Source organism: Mchenga conophoros, linkage group LG16 (assembly GCF_057382185.1).
Source record: "Mchenga conophoros isolate Kocher_MC1m ecotype Shallow Benthic linkage group LG16, M_conophoros_male_GT1.1, whole genome shotgun sequence".
NCBI lineage: Eukaryota > Metazoa > Chordata > Actinopteri > Cichliformes > Cichlidae > Mchenga > Mchenga conophoros.
The window spans coordinates 11,961,505-11,975,649 of record NC_140541.1 but is presented as its reverse complement, the minus strand read 5'-3'; the positions used below and the strand labels follow the sequence as shown (position 1 = coordinate 11,975,649).

Sequence of the window (14,145 nt, the reverse complement as noted above, 5' to 3'; positions counted from 1 at the left end):
AAGACGCAAAATGCAAATTCTTTCGCTGAAGGCGTCACCCTGTAAAAGTCATGATAGGGAGGTGAGTCATTCTCCAGAAACTCTCTGTCCTCACCTGTCACTATTGCTGCTGCCGCGTGCTGGAGAGTTTTCTCTGACTAAGAAAACAATGCAGCGACCTGGCACTGATCAGCGTGCCTTATACAGCTTTGTAATTCAGCTCTGATCTGCCCACGCAGGCCGGCGTACAATTACCATTCGACCATGAAATAACAGGTCTCTACAGTCGCATTTCAAAGCTGAGACGTGTCAGAGCTGTGATTAGCTGCTGGGGTCAGATTCCAGAGCTGTGACTGGCTAATTTCAGACCAAATGGAGCGTTTAGATCGTCGTCATCTACTCGTGGGGTAATCTGCTGTTCAAATTTACATTCCAATAGGTGTTTCGGTTCGGTGACGCATGATTTAATGCTTGCATTTTGGTGACATTGACTTTGTTTTGCATGGTTTTAATAGTAGTAAAATCAGGTCTATTTTGTCCCCTTTTTTCTGACCTCATAACATGTAATGAAGTGGTAACACTTTCCAAATTGGATTTGGGCATATTTATCAAAGGTGAGAAAACATGTAAATTAACATTAAAATCTTACTACTTCACCAGTACCACCTCTTTGGCCTGATTTGGAAAGAGTGATGTTGTGTAAAAAGCCCAAGGATATTTGGCATGCAGACTGGGGGAGCCAGGGATCGAACCACAAACCTTCTGATCAGCAGATGAAGGATGTATGGACACCTTTAGATTTATTAATCATGTAAATTTCCTGTACCTGTTATAGATGTCCTCAGTCCAAAGTTCAAACATTGAATGTCATATTGATGGCCAAAGTGGGTCATGGCTGGACGCCCAAATTGTGGACTTAATTTGGACGGAATTGGCTATGGACCAATGGACCCAATATAGATCAGATCTGCATGTCTATCCAACGTCCAATGTATAGTGGGAAAAAACTAAAAAGTGACACAAAAACACTTCAAAAAGACATAAAATGTCTACAAAGGGACAAAAATTTACTGCAAAGTAGCACAAAACAACTTCTAGGAGACATAAAATGACTAAAAAGTGGCAAAAAACAACATCATAAAGACACAAAATAATTCTTTGAAGGAGACACAAATATGTAATATGACTTAACCCTCTCAAGGCAGGCGTTGCCGATTTGCAACAGTTAAAAACTAACAACCTGATTACCCCACATACATATTTTATGAGTTTTCTTTTACTCAGAAGTACCACTGCAGGACTTGGTTGTGCATTAGTAACAAAAAGTTTAATTTGAGCCTGAGAGGGTTAAAATGGTGGCAAAAAATATGTGCAGACTCACGAGACATCAAAGACAAACTTTAAAGAGAAGGGAACCGAGCACAAAGAGATATAAAATAAAAAATGAGACACAAAATGACTGCAAAAAGACACAAAATAAGTAGAAAAATGACAACAAACAAACAGCAAAATAGCTAAGAGAGGCGAAAAAGAAAGAAAAGGGACCATAAACTTCTTTTTAAAAAGTCAATATTTATTTAATATGTGTTTCCATCCCATCATGTCAAATACTGCTTGTGTTCTGGTTTCTCTCCCTGCTCCGTGTGCTTTAGTCAGCAACACGTACTTGGTTTAATTTAGGCAGCAAAAAAACTTAAAATTTGTCCCCTATACATCATTGACCTTGTGTGGTGAAAATGTAACAAAGGTGACCTTCCATACATGACACATTAGTTGTAAGAGAGCTTTTTCATTATTGCCAGAAATGTGTGTATCTGTCAGATGTCAGCATTTATAGGAATTTGGTCATTTACTTGAAAATCCATCCCAAACACACATCCAACATATCATATGTTTCTTTACATGTGACACAGCTTTAACCTGCACGCCCAATATCACGATTGGAATGTTAGATTCTTTAACCTTTCATCGCTACAAAAATCTGCAGACTAATATTTCACCCAGCAAATCATTTGTCAGTACAAAGTTATATTTAGGCACCCTGTTCATTAACTTGGCCTCTGTCTTTATCAGAGAACAGTCTGCATGGACTGGCTTTGCTTTGCATCCTTCACCACATAACAGCGGTAAAATGTAATCATGTGCTTCACAGTTTCACAAAATTAACAATAAATCATTTAACAGGTGCTGCTTCCCCAGATTGGACCTTACTATGAGGCATCTGTGTTTTAGAGGGAAAGGGAAAGGTTGTCTGCACTAGCACATTTAGAAGCTTCCAACCACTTTATTGATGCAACTTTTTGGGAAAATATTCCCGCCCCCTTTGGCGTAAGACAGGAATCAACCTCAGTGAATTCAAATGTTGAGCTGGAGGCAGTGACATCATTGTCAGCCATCACGCTCAGAGAAATGAATGAGAAAAATGGAGTCTGAAATGGAGTGTGACACTAGAAATATATTCAAAGAAAAAACAACTTGATAGGGTATGTGCGATCCCTGGTTGATGTAGGACAGAAAAAGCTGACAGTAAACCCCTGAATCCCTTTTAAGTCATGATTATTCTTTGTGTAGGGTTCTAATAATTTGGGGTTTTTTGGTGATATAAACATGAATTGTGTTGTAACACAGAGTCAGTCATTCACTTAAACTGCTGTAGTTTTTTTCATTGTTAGCAGTCTATCTGCAGTTCTTCTTTGGCATGTGCCTATTACAAAAGGAAACATAGAAATGTGAGGATTCTCAGGCTGCTTATCAAGATGACATATTCATTTATGATGCCTGCAGAATATGCTACTATCCTCCATACACTGAATCTAAAAGGAGGTGTATCATATCTATGTGTTCATATTTGGCTGTGCTATGACTCATAGGAAGCTCCATGTTTGATGCAAATTGCTGCAATCTGCTACTAACGGGTTTAAAGTACCTAAATTACCTCCATGAGCCACTGCTGTTGCTGGAACCTCTGACAGTGTTGAAAAGCAACCAAATCAGCCACCAATCTCCACAAAATACCCAGAATTCATGGGTTCCTTTCACCTCCGCTCTCCATGTTCAACTCTTTGACACCCTGCTGGGACGGCTCAATTCCCAGAACGAAAACCTTTGCTCCAGTGCTTTGGAGTGCTTGTCTGAGCCACCCTTGCACACAAAATGGGTAGAAAACATGATTTGCTAACCGGTCTCTTTCAGACTTTTCAGATTTTATTGGAATGAGGGACATTTTAAAAGACTTAACACAGAGGACAAACAGTTTTTGAGTATGTTGGCCATGTATCATGTATGTATGGTTTAGCTTTATGTGTCTTCTAAGCCTTTCGAGGCAACAGCAGTTGCCATTTTTGTTGTGTAACGCTCCCGTGGTTGCATGTCATTCTCATCTGTCTCGAGGTTAATGGAAATGACAGTTTGCTTTTCGCATGCAGTGTTTGAGTTTGCTCTCTGTTATGCAGCCCCCTGACTGACTTCAGTAAATCCAAGCAGCATTTCCACCTAACGCACTGACATTAGTGCAGGTAGCTTTGGTGTGCACTCATAAACTGTATATAAATGATGGACGTGCCATCAAGGTCTAAAACGTGAATCCAATGTGCCAAAGTACCTTAAGTACCTTCTGATGGCCACTATAGGAGCAATCTGGTCTCGTAAAAAGTCTTTTAAAATACATCATGTTGTTAATTTAATGAGTAGTTCAGTACAAATGAAATATATCTGTATATACCGATATAGACATTTATTCAAGCTTCTGAATACTCTGTGGTTTATTTATTAGTTCCAATGTGAAGATGTGTTTTTGTTGATGAAGATAAGACTTTATTCAGAGAAGAAATATCTTTGTTAGTCTGCATGTTTGTTTCAAGGTGTGCCTTCTAACCTAGCCTGAAACTCACCATGTGAGTGGCCGATTTGATTAACTCTTGTTTGTTCTTGTTTGTTTACAGGCAGAAATATAAAAGTACATCGCAAAGGTAAGGCACGCACTGGCACACACATACACGCACAATTGTTTTTATGGAGAGTTGAAACAATTAGTTGTATTCTTGTGTATTTGTTTAGCGGAAAATCATTGTGACAACTGACAAGCATGAATGAAAAATTAAAAATACAAAATAGAGAAAAAAAATCAGCTTCTCTAAACTGCAGATGTTTTTGCTTTTTTCTTCTTTATAAAAGTGTAGAAGTGAAAAGTGTAGATATTTAATAACATTCCCTTGGTCTTTTGGTCTATGAAACTTACACTACCAGTCAAAAGCTTGGACACATCTTCTATTTTATAGGTTTTTCTTTATTTTCATGACTATTTAGATTGTAGATTCTCATTGAAGGCATCAGGACTATGAATGTGTGTGAATTAACTCAAAACAAGTTTTATATTTTAGATTCTTCAAAATAGCCACCCTTTGCTTTAGGTCAGATGACTGTGAAAGCCAAGCTATCTGGCGCAGCACTCCATCACTCTCCTTCTTCTTCTTCAGCATGTATGTTGAAAGTAGTAAAAAATAAAGAAAAAATATTAAATGAGAAGATGTTTCCAAACTTTTGACTGGCAGTCTATATTTTCTGATTCATGATTAAATCCTTTCTGCAGTTGTTTTGAGTAAGTCTTTGATAATTAAGTGCACAAAGATTTTTTTCACCATAAAAGCACACTGAGCTCATTATGCATCATAAAAATATGAAAATGAATTAGCATGTTATTTTAGAATTGTGGAAACCATCATCGACACATAAAAGGTACTACTTGCTTTACCCTGAAATTTAAAAGAAAAAATAACTTTGTCTTTGTCTAAAACAGATACACTCCCAGAGGGAGGCCTTGTTTGACGTGCAACACTAAAACATGTTTCAGCTCTTTAAAAAGACCCTCCCTATTTCTTTACGTATTTTGTGTAATTTTAAAACAAATCTGACTGTAAATGTGTGTGTTCTCAGGGGATATTTAATTGTAGCTTTGAGACTGTAGACTGTAAACTTGTCATGGTCCTGGGTCATTTTGGCCCAGCGTTTTGTGTTTCCTTGAAGTTCATTTTTGTGCTTTGTGTTTATTCTGATTTTGTATTGGTTTAGGGTTGAACCTGTAGTTTGGTGTGTGTATTCAGCCCTACCTGTGTCTGTCCTTGGTGCTCTGTTCATGTCCCCGTGTTGTGTTGTAAATCAGTCTGTGTGTTCCTGCTTTACTTTGAAGGCTCATGTTCTGGATTTCCTATTCTATTTTGAAGGTCTGTGTCTGTTGTTATTGTGTTCAGCTTGTGTCCTCCGGTCCTCATGTGTATTAGGTTCAGCTGTTCTTCCCTCCTGTGTGTGATTACCTGATTACCTTGTGTGTGTATATTTAGTGGGTGTCGGTCTGTGTTCATTGTCGGCTCGTCTGCGTTCTATGGTGTTCCTGTCTCTGCGTCTCTCTGCCCCGCACCCCTTTTGTATGGTCTCAGGTTTGTCATTTAGTTCTCCCAGTTTAGGTTTCTTCAGTTGTTTTGTCATGCCTCACTGCCTGTTTCTGCCATTGTCACTTTGTAAATAAACATCACTCGTATCATCAGTCACTGCTGCATTTTGGGTCCTCCCTTTCCTCCACACCACACGGCTCACTCCGCCAGCCGTGACAGTACGAGCCGACCAAACATGGACCCAGCAGCTTTGTCTGGAGAGAGCGACCTCGCACGCATCCGACGCCTGATGGACTGGGTAACCCACGCCACCAACGCAAGGGCACAAGTGGTGGGGTTAAAAGCCATCGAAGCAATCCTGGAAGAAAATCCCTACCTCTGCCAGCTTAAGGGAGTTTCAGGCTTAATTTGCAACCTGCATAAAGCCCGGGGGGTGGTGCGAGCTCGGGAATCCACAGACTTTGTCCAGCAGCAGCGGATTACGGCCGCCCCGGAACAGCCACGTCAGCTTCTCCCGCCGGAGGTTTTGCCCGGCCCGCCGGAGGTTTTGCCCGGCCCGCCGGAGGTTTTGCCCGGGAGGAAGCGACGATCGCGCCGTCGGCGCGTCACCCCACAGCCGGATATTGGAACTTCAGAACTGCCGGCCGTGGTGAGTGAGAAGGACCCTTTTTCTGTCTTGGACTGTGGAACAGTTTATCCAGGGACTTTGTTTGGTGCAGCAGACGACAAGGAGAACGGTGTGTTGCTTGCTCATTCTCCTGCTGAGCTGTCTTTACCTCGTTTAGCTGCACAGCCGCAAGCAACTCGGACTCCGGTATCTCCGCTAGCCCAGTCATTCATGCCGTCTCCGTCTTCACAGACTCCCTCTGTACGGGAGGCTGCGTCCGTGCCTCCCATTTTTGACTCTTTTTCTAGTACGTATTATTTGCAGAGAGACAAACACGTTAAAAATGCAATCGTTCCTCAACAGCTGGCTAGTTTAGAGACTGTTACTTGCTCCAGGGCCTCCCCAGAGGCTGGGTTCCAGCCCCCAGCCGAGTCTGGACCCCTGGAGGTTAAGAAGCCAGCTGAGGACTGCACCGGACTGTCGCTGCCTGAGCTGAGTCACTGCTCAGTGCAGCTGCAGTCTGCTTTGTGTTTGCCAGAGGCCCGTGTGCCTGCTGGTTCTGTTGCGTCCCTACCAGAGGCCCGTGTGCCTGCTGGTTCCGACCTGTTCCTGCCAGAGGCCCGTGCGCCTACTGGTTCCGATCCATCCCTGCCAGAGGCCCGTGCGCCTGCTGGTTCCGTTCTGTCCCTGCCAGAGGCCCGTGTGCCTGCTGGTTCTGTTCTGTGTGTGCCAGGGGCTCCAGTGCCCACTGGGTCTGAGACTGTTTTTGCTGGGGGGCCCGAGGAGCCCGTCCAGCCTTCTGCCTCGTCAGCTGGGGGGCCCGAGGAGCCCGTCCAGCCATCAGCTGCAGTCTCATCACCAGCTGCAGTCTCATCACCAGCTGCAGTCTCATCACCCTCGCCTGCTGCGGCCTCAGAGTCTTCGGCCTCGCCTGGTCCGGTTTCAGCATCTGCTTTGGCTTCATCCTCGTCGCCTGGTCCAGCGTCTGCTTTGGCTTCATCCGGTCCAGCCTCTGCATCTTCGTCTGGTCCAGCCTCTGCATCCTCATCATCTTCGTCTGGTCCAGCCTCTGCTTTGGCTTCATCCGGTCCAGCCTCTGCATCCTCGTCTGGTCCAGCCTCTGCATCCTCGTCTGGTCCAGCCACTGCTTCATCCTCGTCTGGTCCAGCCTCCGTGTCTTCATCCTCGTCTGGTCCAGCCTCCGTGTCTTCATCCTCGTCGCCTGGTCCGGCTCCAGCATCCTCATCATCCTCGCCTGGTCCGGCTCCAGCATCCTCATCATCCTCGCCTGGTCCAGCTTCTGCTTCAGCGTCCTCATCAGCTTCGTCTGGTCCAGCCTCCGCCTCCGCCTCGTCTGGTCCAGCCTCCGCTTCGCCTTGGGCTGCAGGGGCCACGCAGCCTTCAGGTCCCCTACTACCACCTTTACATCGTCGGTCATCTGCCAGGCCGCTTGTTGGGCATCTCCGCCACCGTGGACGCCCTCCAGAACGCCCTCCTGAACGCCGCCACTGCCTTCCACGTGGCCGGCCTCCGGACTTGTTTCCACGCCGCTGTTGCCGTCCGCACGGTCAGCCCCCAGAGCTGTTTCCACGCCGCTGTTGCCGTCCGCACGGTCGGCCTCCAGAACTGTTTGCCCGTCGCCGCCGTTGCCGTGTGCACGGTCGGTCCCCAGAACTGTTTGCCCGTCGCCGCCGTTGCCGTGTGCACGGTCGGCCCCCAGAACTGTTTGCCCGTCGCCGCCGTTGCCGTGTGCACGGTCGGCCCCCAGAACTGTTTGCCCGTCGCCGCCGTTGCCGTGTGCACGGTCGGCCCCCAGAACTGTTTGCCCGTCGCCGCCGTTGCCGTGTGCACGGTCGGCCCCCTGAACTGCCTCCACTCCGCCACCGCTGCCTTCCGCTCGGTTGGCTTTTGGATCTGTGTCAGCCTCCGGGCCGGCCTCCTGAACTGTGTTTTGTCCTTGTGCTCCAGCATGTGTGTTTGTTTTGGACAGGTCACTTGGTTCGCTGGGGCTTGTTTTTGTTCGGTGTTGGTCCCTCCGTCCTGGGCCCCCGCCGCCCGCCCTGGGTTGGTCATCTGTTTTTGTTTTGGGCTGTCTGGAGTCAGCCCTTGGAAGGGGGGGTACTGTCATGGTCCTGGGTCATTTTGGCCCAGCGTTTTGTGTTTCCTTGAAGTTCATTTTTGTGCTTTGTGTTTATTCTGATTTTGTATTGGTTTAGGGTTGAACCTGTAGTTTGGTGTGTGTATTCAGCCCTACCTGTGTCTGTCCTTGGTGCTCTGTTCATGTCCCCGTGTTGTGTTGTAAATCAGTCTGTGTGTTCCTGCTTTACTTTGAAGGCTCATGTTCTGGATTTCCTATTCTATTTTGAAGGTCTGTGTCTGTTGTCATTGTGTTCAGCTTGTGTCCTCCGGTCCTCATGTGTATTAGGTTCAGCTGTTCTTCCCTCCTGTGTGTGATTACCTGATTACCTTGTGTGTGTATATTTAGTGGGTGTCGGTCTGTGTTCATTGTCGGCTCGTCTGCGTTCTATGGTGTTCCTGTCTCTGCGTCTCTCTGCCCCGCACCCCTTTTGTATGGTCTCAGGTTTGTCATTTAGTTCTCCCAGTTTAGGTTTCTTCAGTTGTTTTGTCATGCCTCACTGCCTGTTTCTGCCATTGTCACTTTGTAAATAAACATCACTCGTATCATCAGTCACTGCTGCATTTTGGGTCCTCCCTTTCCTCCACACCACACGGCTCACTCCGCCAGCCGTGACAAAACTTAGGCTACATTCACACTGCAGGCGAAAGCGCGTCAAATCCGATTTTTTTTTTTGACCCTATGCGACCCATATCCGATCATAGTGTGACAGTGTGAACGGCACAAATCCGATATTTTCAAATCCGATCTGGGTCACTTTCGTATGTGGTGCTGAATCCGATACATATCCGATGTTTTAGAAAGCGACTGCTGTTTGAACGGTCATGTCGCATTAAATCCGTCTTTTACGTCACTGACACAAGACAGATGCCAATTATCAGCGCCGGAGAAGCGCCCGATAAGACATCGCGAACGCTTCCTGGCCATCCAGCGTAGATGTCAGTGAAACTGTTGGGAAGACAACGTTGGAGAAACGTGAACATTTTATTTGTACTGTATAATCTGCAGATTCTGACAGAAATCTGCAACTATCCTTTGAAGCACCGCTCCTCTAAAGCAGCAATAAGGATAATTATTAGGTTATTTACATTATTATGTAAATAACAAAATAACTTAAAGCAATAATTGGGAAACGTAAAGTCCGAAGTCTTTATATTAAGGGCCATCAGTCAAATATTGTTTGCTCTGGGTCTAAACAGAGCGCGTTGTGTGTGACATCTTCTTTTGCGCATGCGGGCCGCTTTGAGAGTTCACACTATTTTATTTGTAGTGTGAACAAGCAGACAGACAACCATTCGCATGAGCAATTTAGAGACCACCAGTTAACCTAACATAACACCACTAATTACCTGTCTTTTATCTGTGGGAGGAAGCCGGAGTACCTGGAGAGAACCCATGGAAAACATGGGGAGAACATGCAAACTCCACACAGAAAGGCCTCCGGCTATTTTCAAGTCTTACTGAATACAGGGACTTCACCTTTGTGGTTGGGGTTGTGTCTTTTACTGAAACAGTTCTAAACGCACTGCATTAGAAACCTCTAACCTACAGTGACATTTGAACTCAGCAGCTACTACTACTAATAACTAATAATAACATGGAATATTTCAAGTTATTAAAAAAGAAAACAGATGGTGTTTTGTTGACACCTGAAAATGACGCACCTGAATCACAATCTCTCTAGTCTTGAAGTTATCTTTCTCACCATCTCCTACTCTGACTTCAGCTGTTACCATGGCAACTAAAACAAATTTCATCCAGTTTACAGGGTGGTGGTAGGTCACCATGGCAATGTTAAAAGGCTTGGACACAGCAGAGTCTTTAAATCACCCTGTCGACAGTCCGCTACATACAAAATATCACAAACAGCATCCTGGTTCTCTTGGCTCATCTGTCATCCTGAGCCTCAGGTACCTTGGTGTGATCTTTGATTCTGCCATGTCCCTAGAACAACACTGTCCCCACTTGATTAGAAATGGCCTTTTTCAGCTAAGAAACATCTCCAAACTGCGAACTTTGCTGTCTAAATCTGAGTTAGAAATGGTTATTCATGCTTTTACTTCATCTCGCTTAGATTATTGTAACAGTCTTTTTCTTTGTTTGAGCAAAAGGAATCTTGACCGTCTCCAGTTAGTCCAGAATGCTGCTGCAAGGCTTTTAACTAAGACACGAAAAAGAGAGCACATTACACCAGTGTTACATTCATTACACTGGCTTCCAGTACATTTTAGAATTCATTTAAAAATCTTGATACTGACTTTTAAAGCTTTGAATTGTGATGCCCCTGCCTACATTTCTGATCTTTTAGAACCCCACGTTCCCTCGCGCAGTCTGAGATCATCTAATCAAAGGTGTTGTTAGTCCCACAAACTCATTTTAAGACCAGGTGATAGATCTTTTAGAGCGGTGGCCCCCAGGTTGTGGAATGCTCTCCCTCCATCATTACGTTGCCTTGATTGTATTTATTCTTTTAAAAAGAAGCTTAAGACTCATTTATTTAGATTGGCTTTTAATTAGATTTGTGCTGTATGTTTGATTATTAATGTATTTTATGTATTTCTGTTTTATATTACTGTGAAGCACTTTGTGGTTTTTATTCTGTGAAAAGTGCCATATAAATAAATTGATTTGATTTGATTTGAAGTAGCAGGCCTAAAAAACTACAGCAAATCTACAGCAAATGAACTGTATCTGAGAGTCATGTCCTTGGGCAAAGACCTAATACAGGACCCGACAGATGCATCTGGCCTGGCCTTTCAGTTGATCTACTGATTGCCAAAGGCTCATCAGATCTCAGTGGAAGGGTGGCTGTCAAAACCTGGAATTATGAATGCAGAATAGTAGATTTTGATCCACCAGGCAATACCATCTGGAAAACTTGATGAATAGTATCAACTACTGCCAGTGGAGTAAAAGCATAACTGGATAGAAAACCACACATTAGAACAGTATCAGTCATGGATTGGCCTCCCCAGAGACAGGACGTCAACATTACTGAACCACTTCTCTTGACAGAAAATAGAAGAAAAGGCAGACAACATCCAAACGAGAGCACTAATTGTCTTTCATGAAGCCTGGAGAGCTTATAAGTGCTTTTAAATGCTTATAATTAACCTCTAATGACTTTCAAACAGTTTGCACAAATTCTGTTTCAATGAAGCCATTAGTTTGTGATATGTAACTTAATCTGATTTCATCATTTAAAAGTAAGTCATAGGTCATCCCATCTGAGAACTTTTCAAACTGGCATAAGGGCGCTGTTGGCTGGCAAAGACGCAAGGAAGATGCACTCTACAAGGCAGCGTGTTTATTTCCTGGAGGAGACTCCAGTCGTTTTCTGTGGGTGTCAGCTGACTGACAGGAGGCAGCGTGTCATGTGTCCATCTGGAGGAAGCAGATTTTCATGTTCTGGTTCTGTGGTGTGAACAGGACAGCAGCTGTGTGGGTGCTAAGAATGAAAATCCACCAGTTAGCAGGTGTGTGAAGACTGCAGGCAGACTAAAAGCATATCACTGATGTCGTGAGGTGCAGGATATCATACACATATACATTATATGTACATTTAAATCCAGTGAAGTACAGTATTTAGTATAGTAAAGCAGACGGAGCGTTACACGGGTTTTGAGTGATGCACTTCACGTTAACAGACAGTTTATTAGCGATAGTCATTCTGTATCATTCACAATACTGTTATAATGTAGGAACTACATATCTGACAACACAAACAAAATTCACCCTGATTTATGGCATACAGTTCAATTCATTTTGATTAAGTTTTGTTTAAATGACACCAATTTACAACTACAATCACCTCCAGGGGCTTTATATTGTAAGGTTAAGATCCTATAGTTTTAGAAAGAACCCTAACTATCACACAGCCCGCTATGTTCATGCCCTTGGTGACAGCAGGAAGGAAAAATTCCCTTTTAACAGAAAGAAACCTCCAGCAGACCCAGGCTCAAGGAGGGGCGGCCATCTGCTGCAACCAATTGGGGGTGATGATTAAAGATATGCTGTGGAAGAAACCAGAGATTAATACTAACTGATAATCAAATACAGACTAGTGTCACTCCTGGCCCTTCATATATAAAACACATGGTGAGTGAAAAAGGTGAATGAAGCACTTTGTAAGTGTGCTGCCTGCTGTAACCTATAATTTCCTTCGGGATTAATTGTTAGGGTTTCTGGGTCGGTGACCCAGTGTTTTGTGTTTTTGGTTATTTGATTTTGTTATTTCTTTATATTCTAGCTTTGCTTTACGGGTTTTTCTTAAGTTAAGGTCCTCTGGGTGGGGTTTGGTTAGAGTTTTAGTGTTTTGGTTTTCTGTCTGTGTTCCTTTGTTGCTGTCTTCCCTGTCTGCTGTATTTCCACGTCCAGTCAGTGTCTGTGTCTGCCCTGGTCCCACGTCTCTGTTCCCTTTGTTTTAGTGCTTGCCTGTGAGTCTGTCTTATGTTTCCGGTTTTACTTTGGAAGTCCATGTCTGATGTTAATGTGTCTGGTTTTGCTTCCCCTGGTCTCGTTAGGCCTGATTTGCCCCAGCTGTTTTTCCCTCCTGTTACTCATTCCCTGATTGCTCCCTCTGTGTATTTAAGCCCTGTGTTTCTCTGTGTCCATGTCGCGATCTACCGTTTATTTTGCTGGGCTCTCGTTCACCTGCCTTTTTTCTGGCAGCTATGTGGTCAGAGGATGAGGAGGAGGTCTCTTTTTCTCCACCGGTTCCTGTTTCCTCATCCCGAAGGAAACGGCGTTCTGGCCGCCGCCACAACAGAACTGTTGAGCATTCTGACATCACACCCACTTCATCTGTTCTGCAAACTGGTTCTGCTGGAGGGTCCGAGGGGCCCGTTCTGCCCCCTGTCTCCGCTGGAGGGTCCGAGGGGCCCGTTCAGCCTCCCGTCTCCGCTGGAGGGTCCGAGGAACCGCTTCAGCCGTCTCTTCCTGCTGGAGAATCCGAGGGGCCAGTTCAGCCACCTGTCTCCGCTGGAGGGTCCGAGGGGCCCGTTCAGCCACCTGTCTCCGCTGGAGGGTCCGAGGGGCCCGTTCAGCCACCTGTCTCCGCTGGAGGGTCTGAGGGGCCCGTTCGTTCAGCCACCTGTCTCCGCTGGAGGGTTTGAGGGGCCCGTTCAGCCACCTGTCTCCGCTGGAGGGTCCGAGGAACCGCTTCAGCCGTCTCTTCCTGCTGGAGGATCCGAGGGGCCAGTTCAGCCTCCTGTCTCTGCTGGAGGGTCTGAGGGGCCCGTTCGTTCAGCCACCTGTCTCCGCTGGAGGGTTTGAGGGGCCCGTTCAGCCACCTGTCTCCGCTGGAGGGTCCGAGGAACCGCTTCAGCCGTCTCTTCCTGCTGGAGGATCCGAGGGGCCAGTTCAGCCTCCTGTCTCTGCTGGAGGGTCTGAGGGGCCCGTTCGTTCAGCCACCTGTCTCCGCTGGAGGGTCTGAGGGGCCCGTTCGTTCAGCCACCTGTCTCCGCTGGAGGGTCCGAGGGGCCCGTTCAGCCACCTGTCTCCGCTGGAGGGTCCGAGGAACCGCTTCAGCCGTCTCTTCCTGCTGGAGGATCCGAGGGGCCAGTTCAGCCTCCTGTCTCTGCTGGAGGGTCCGAGGGGCCCGTTCAGCCACCTGTCTCCGCTGGAGGGTCCGAGGGGCCCGTTCAGCCACCTGTCTCCGCTGGAGGGTCCGAGGAACCGCTTCAGCCGTCTCTTCCTGCTGGAGGATCCGAGGGGCCCGTTCAGCCACCCGTCTCCGCTGGAGGGTCCAAGGGGCCCGTTCAGCCACCCGTCTCCGCTGGAGGGTCCGAGGGGCCCGTTCAGCCACTTGCCTCGTCAGCTGGGGGTCCGGGAGGACCCAGCCAGCACGTCCCAGTGTCTGCTGATGGTTCTGGCGAGGCCGTTCAGCCACCACCGGCCTCCGAGTCTGCAGCTCCGCCCGGTCCGGCCCCAGCCTCTGCAGCTCCGCCCGGTCCAGCCTCTGCAGCTCCGCCCGGTCCAGCCTCAGCAGCTCCACCCGGTCCGGCCTCTGAGTGTTCAGCTTCGTCTGCGCCTGG

General features: G+C 46.4%; 1 protein-coding gene across 1 annotated transcript in view; it reads left to right on the top strand.

The window, feature by feature from the left end:
• Positions 1-14,145, top strand: part of LOC146556363 (dual specificity calcium/calmodulin-dependent 3',5'-cyclic nucleotide phosphodiesterase 1A-like) — a 50,125-nt gene that overhangs the window by 13,204 nt on the left and 22,776 nt on the right. The window contains exon 2 of the mRNA XM_085248823.1: positions 3,921-3,947. Coding sequence (XP_085104949.1) covers positions 3,921-3,947 — 27 coding nt within the window. The remainder of the gene's footprint in view (positions 1-3,920; positions 3,948-14,145) is intronic.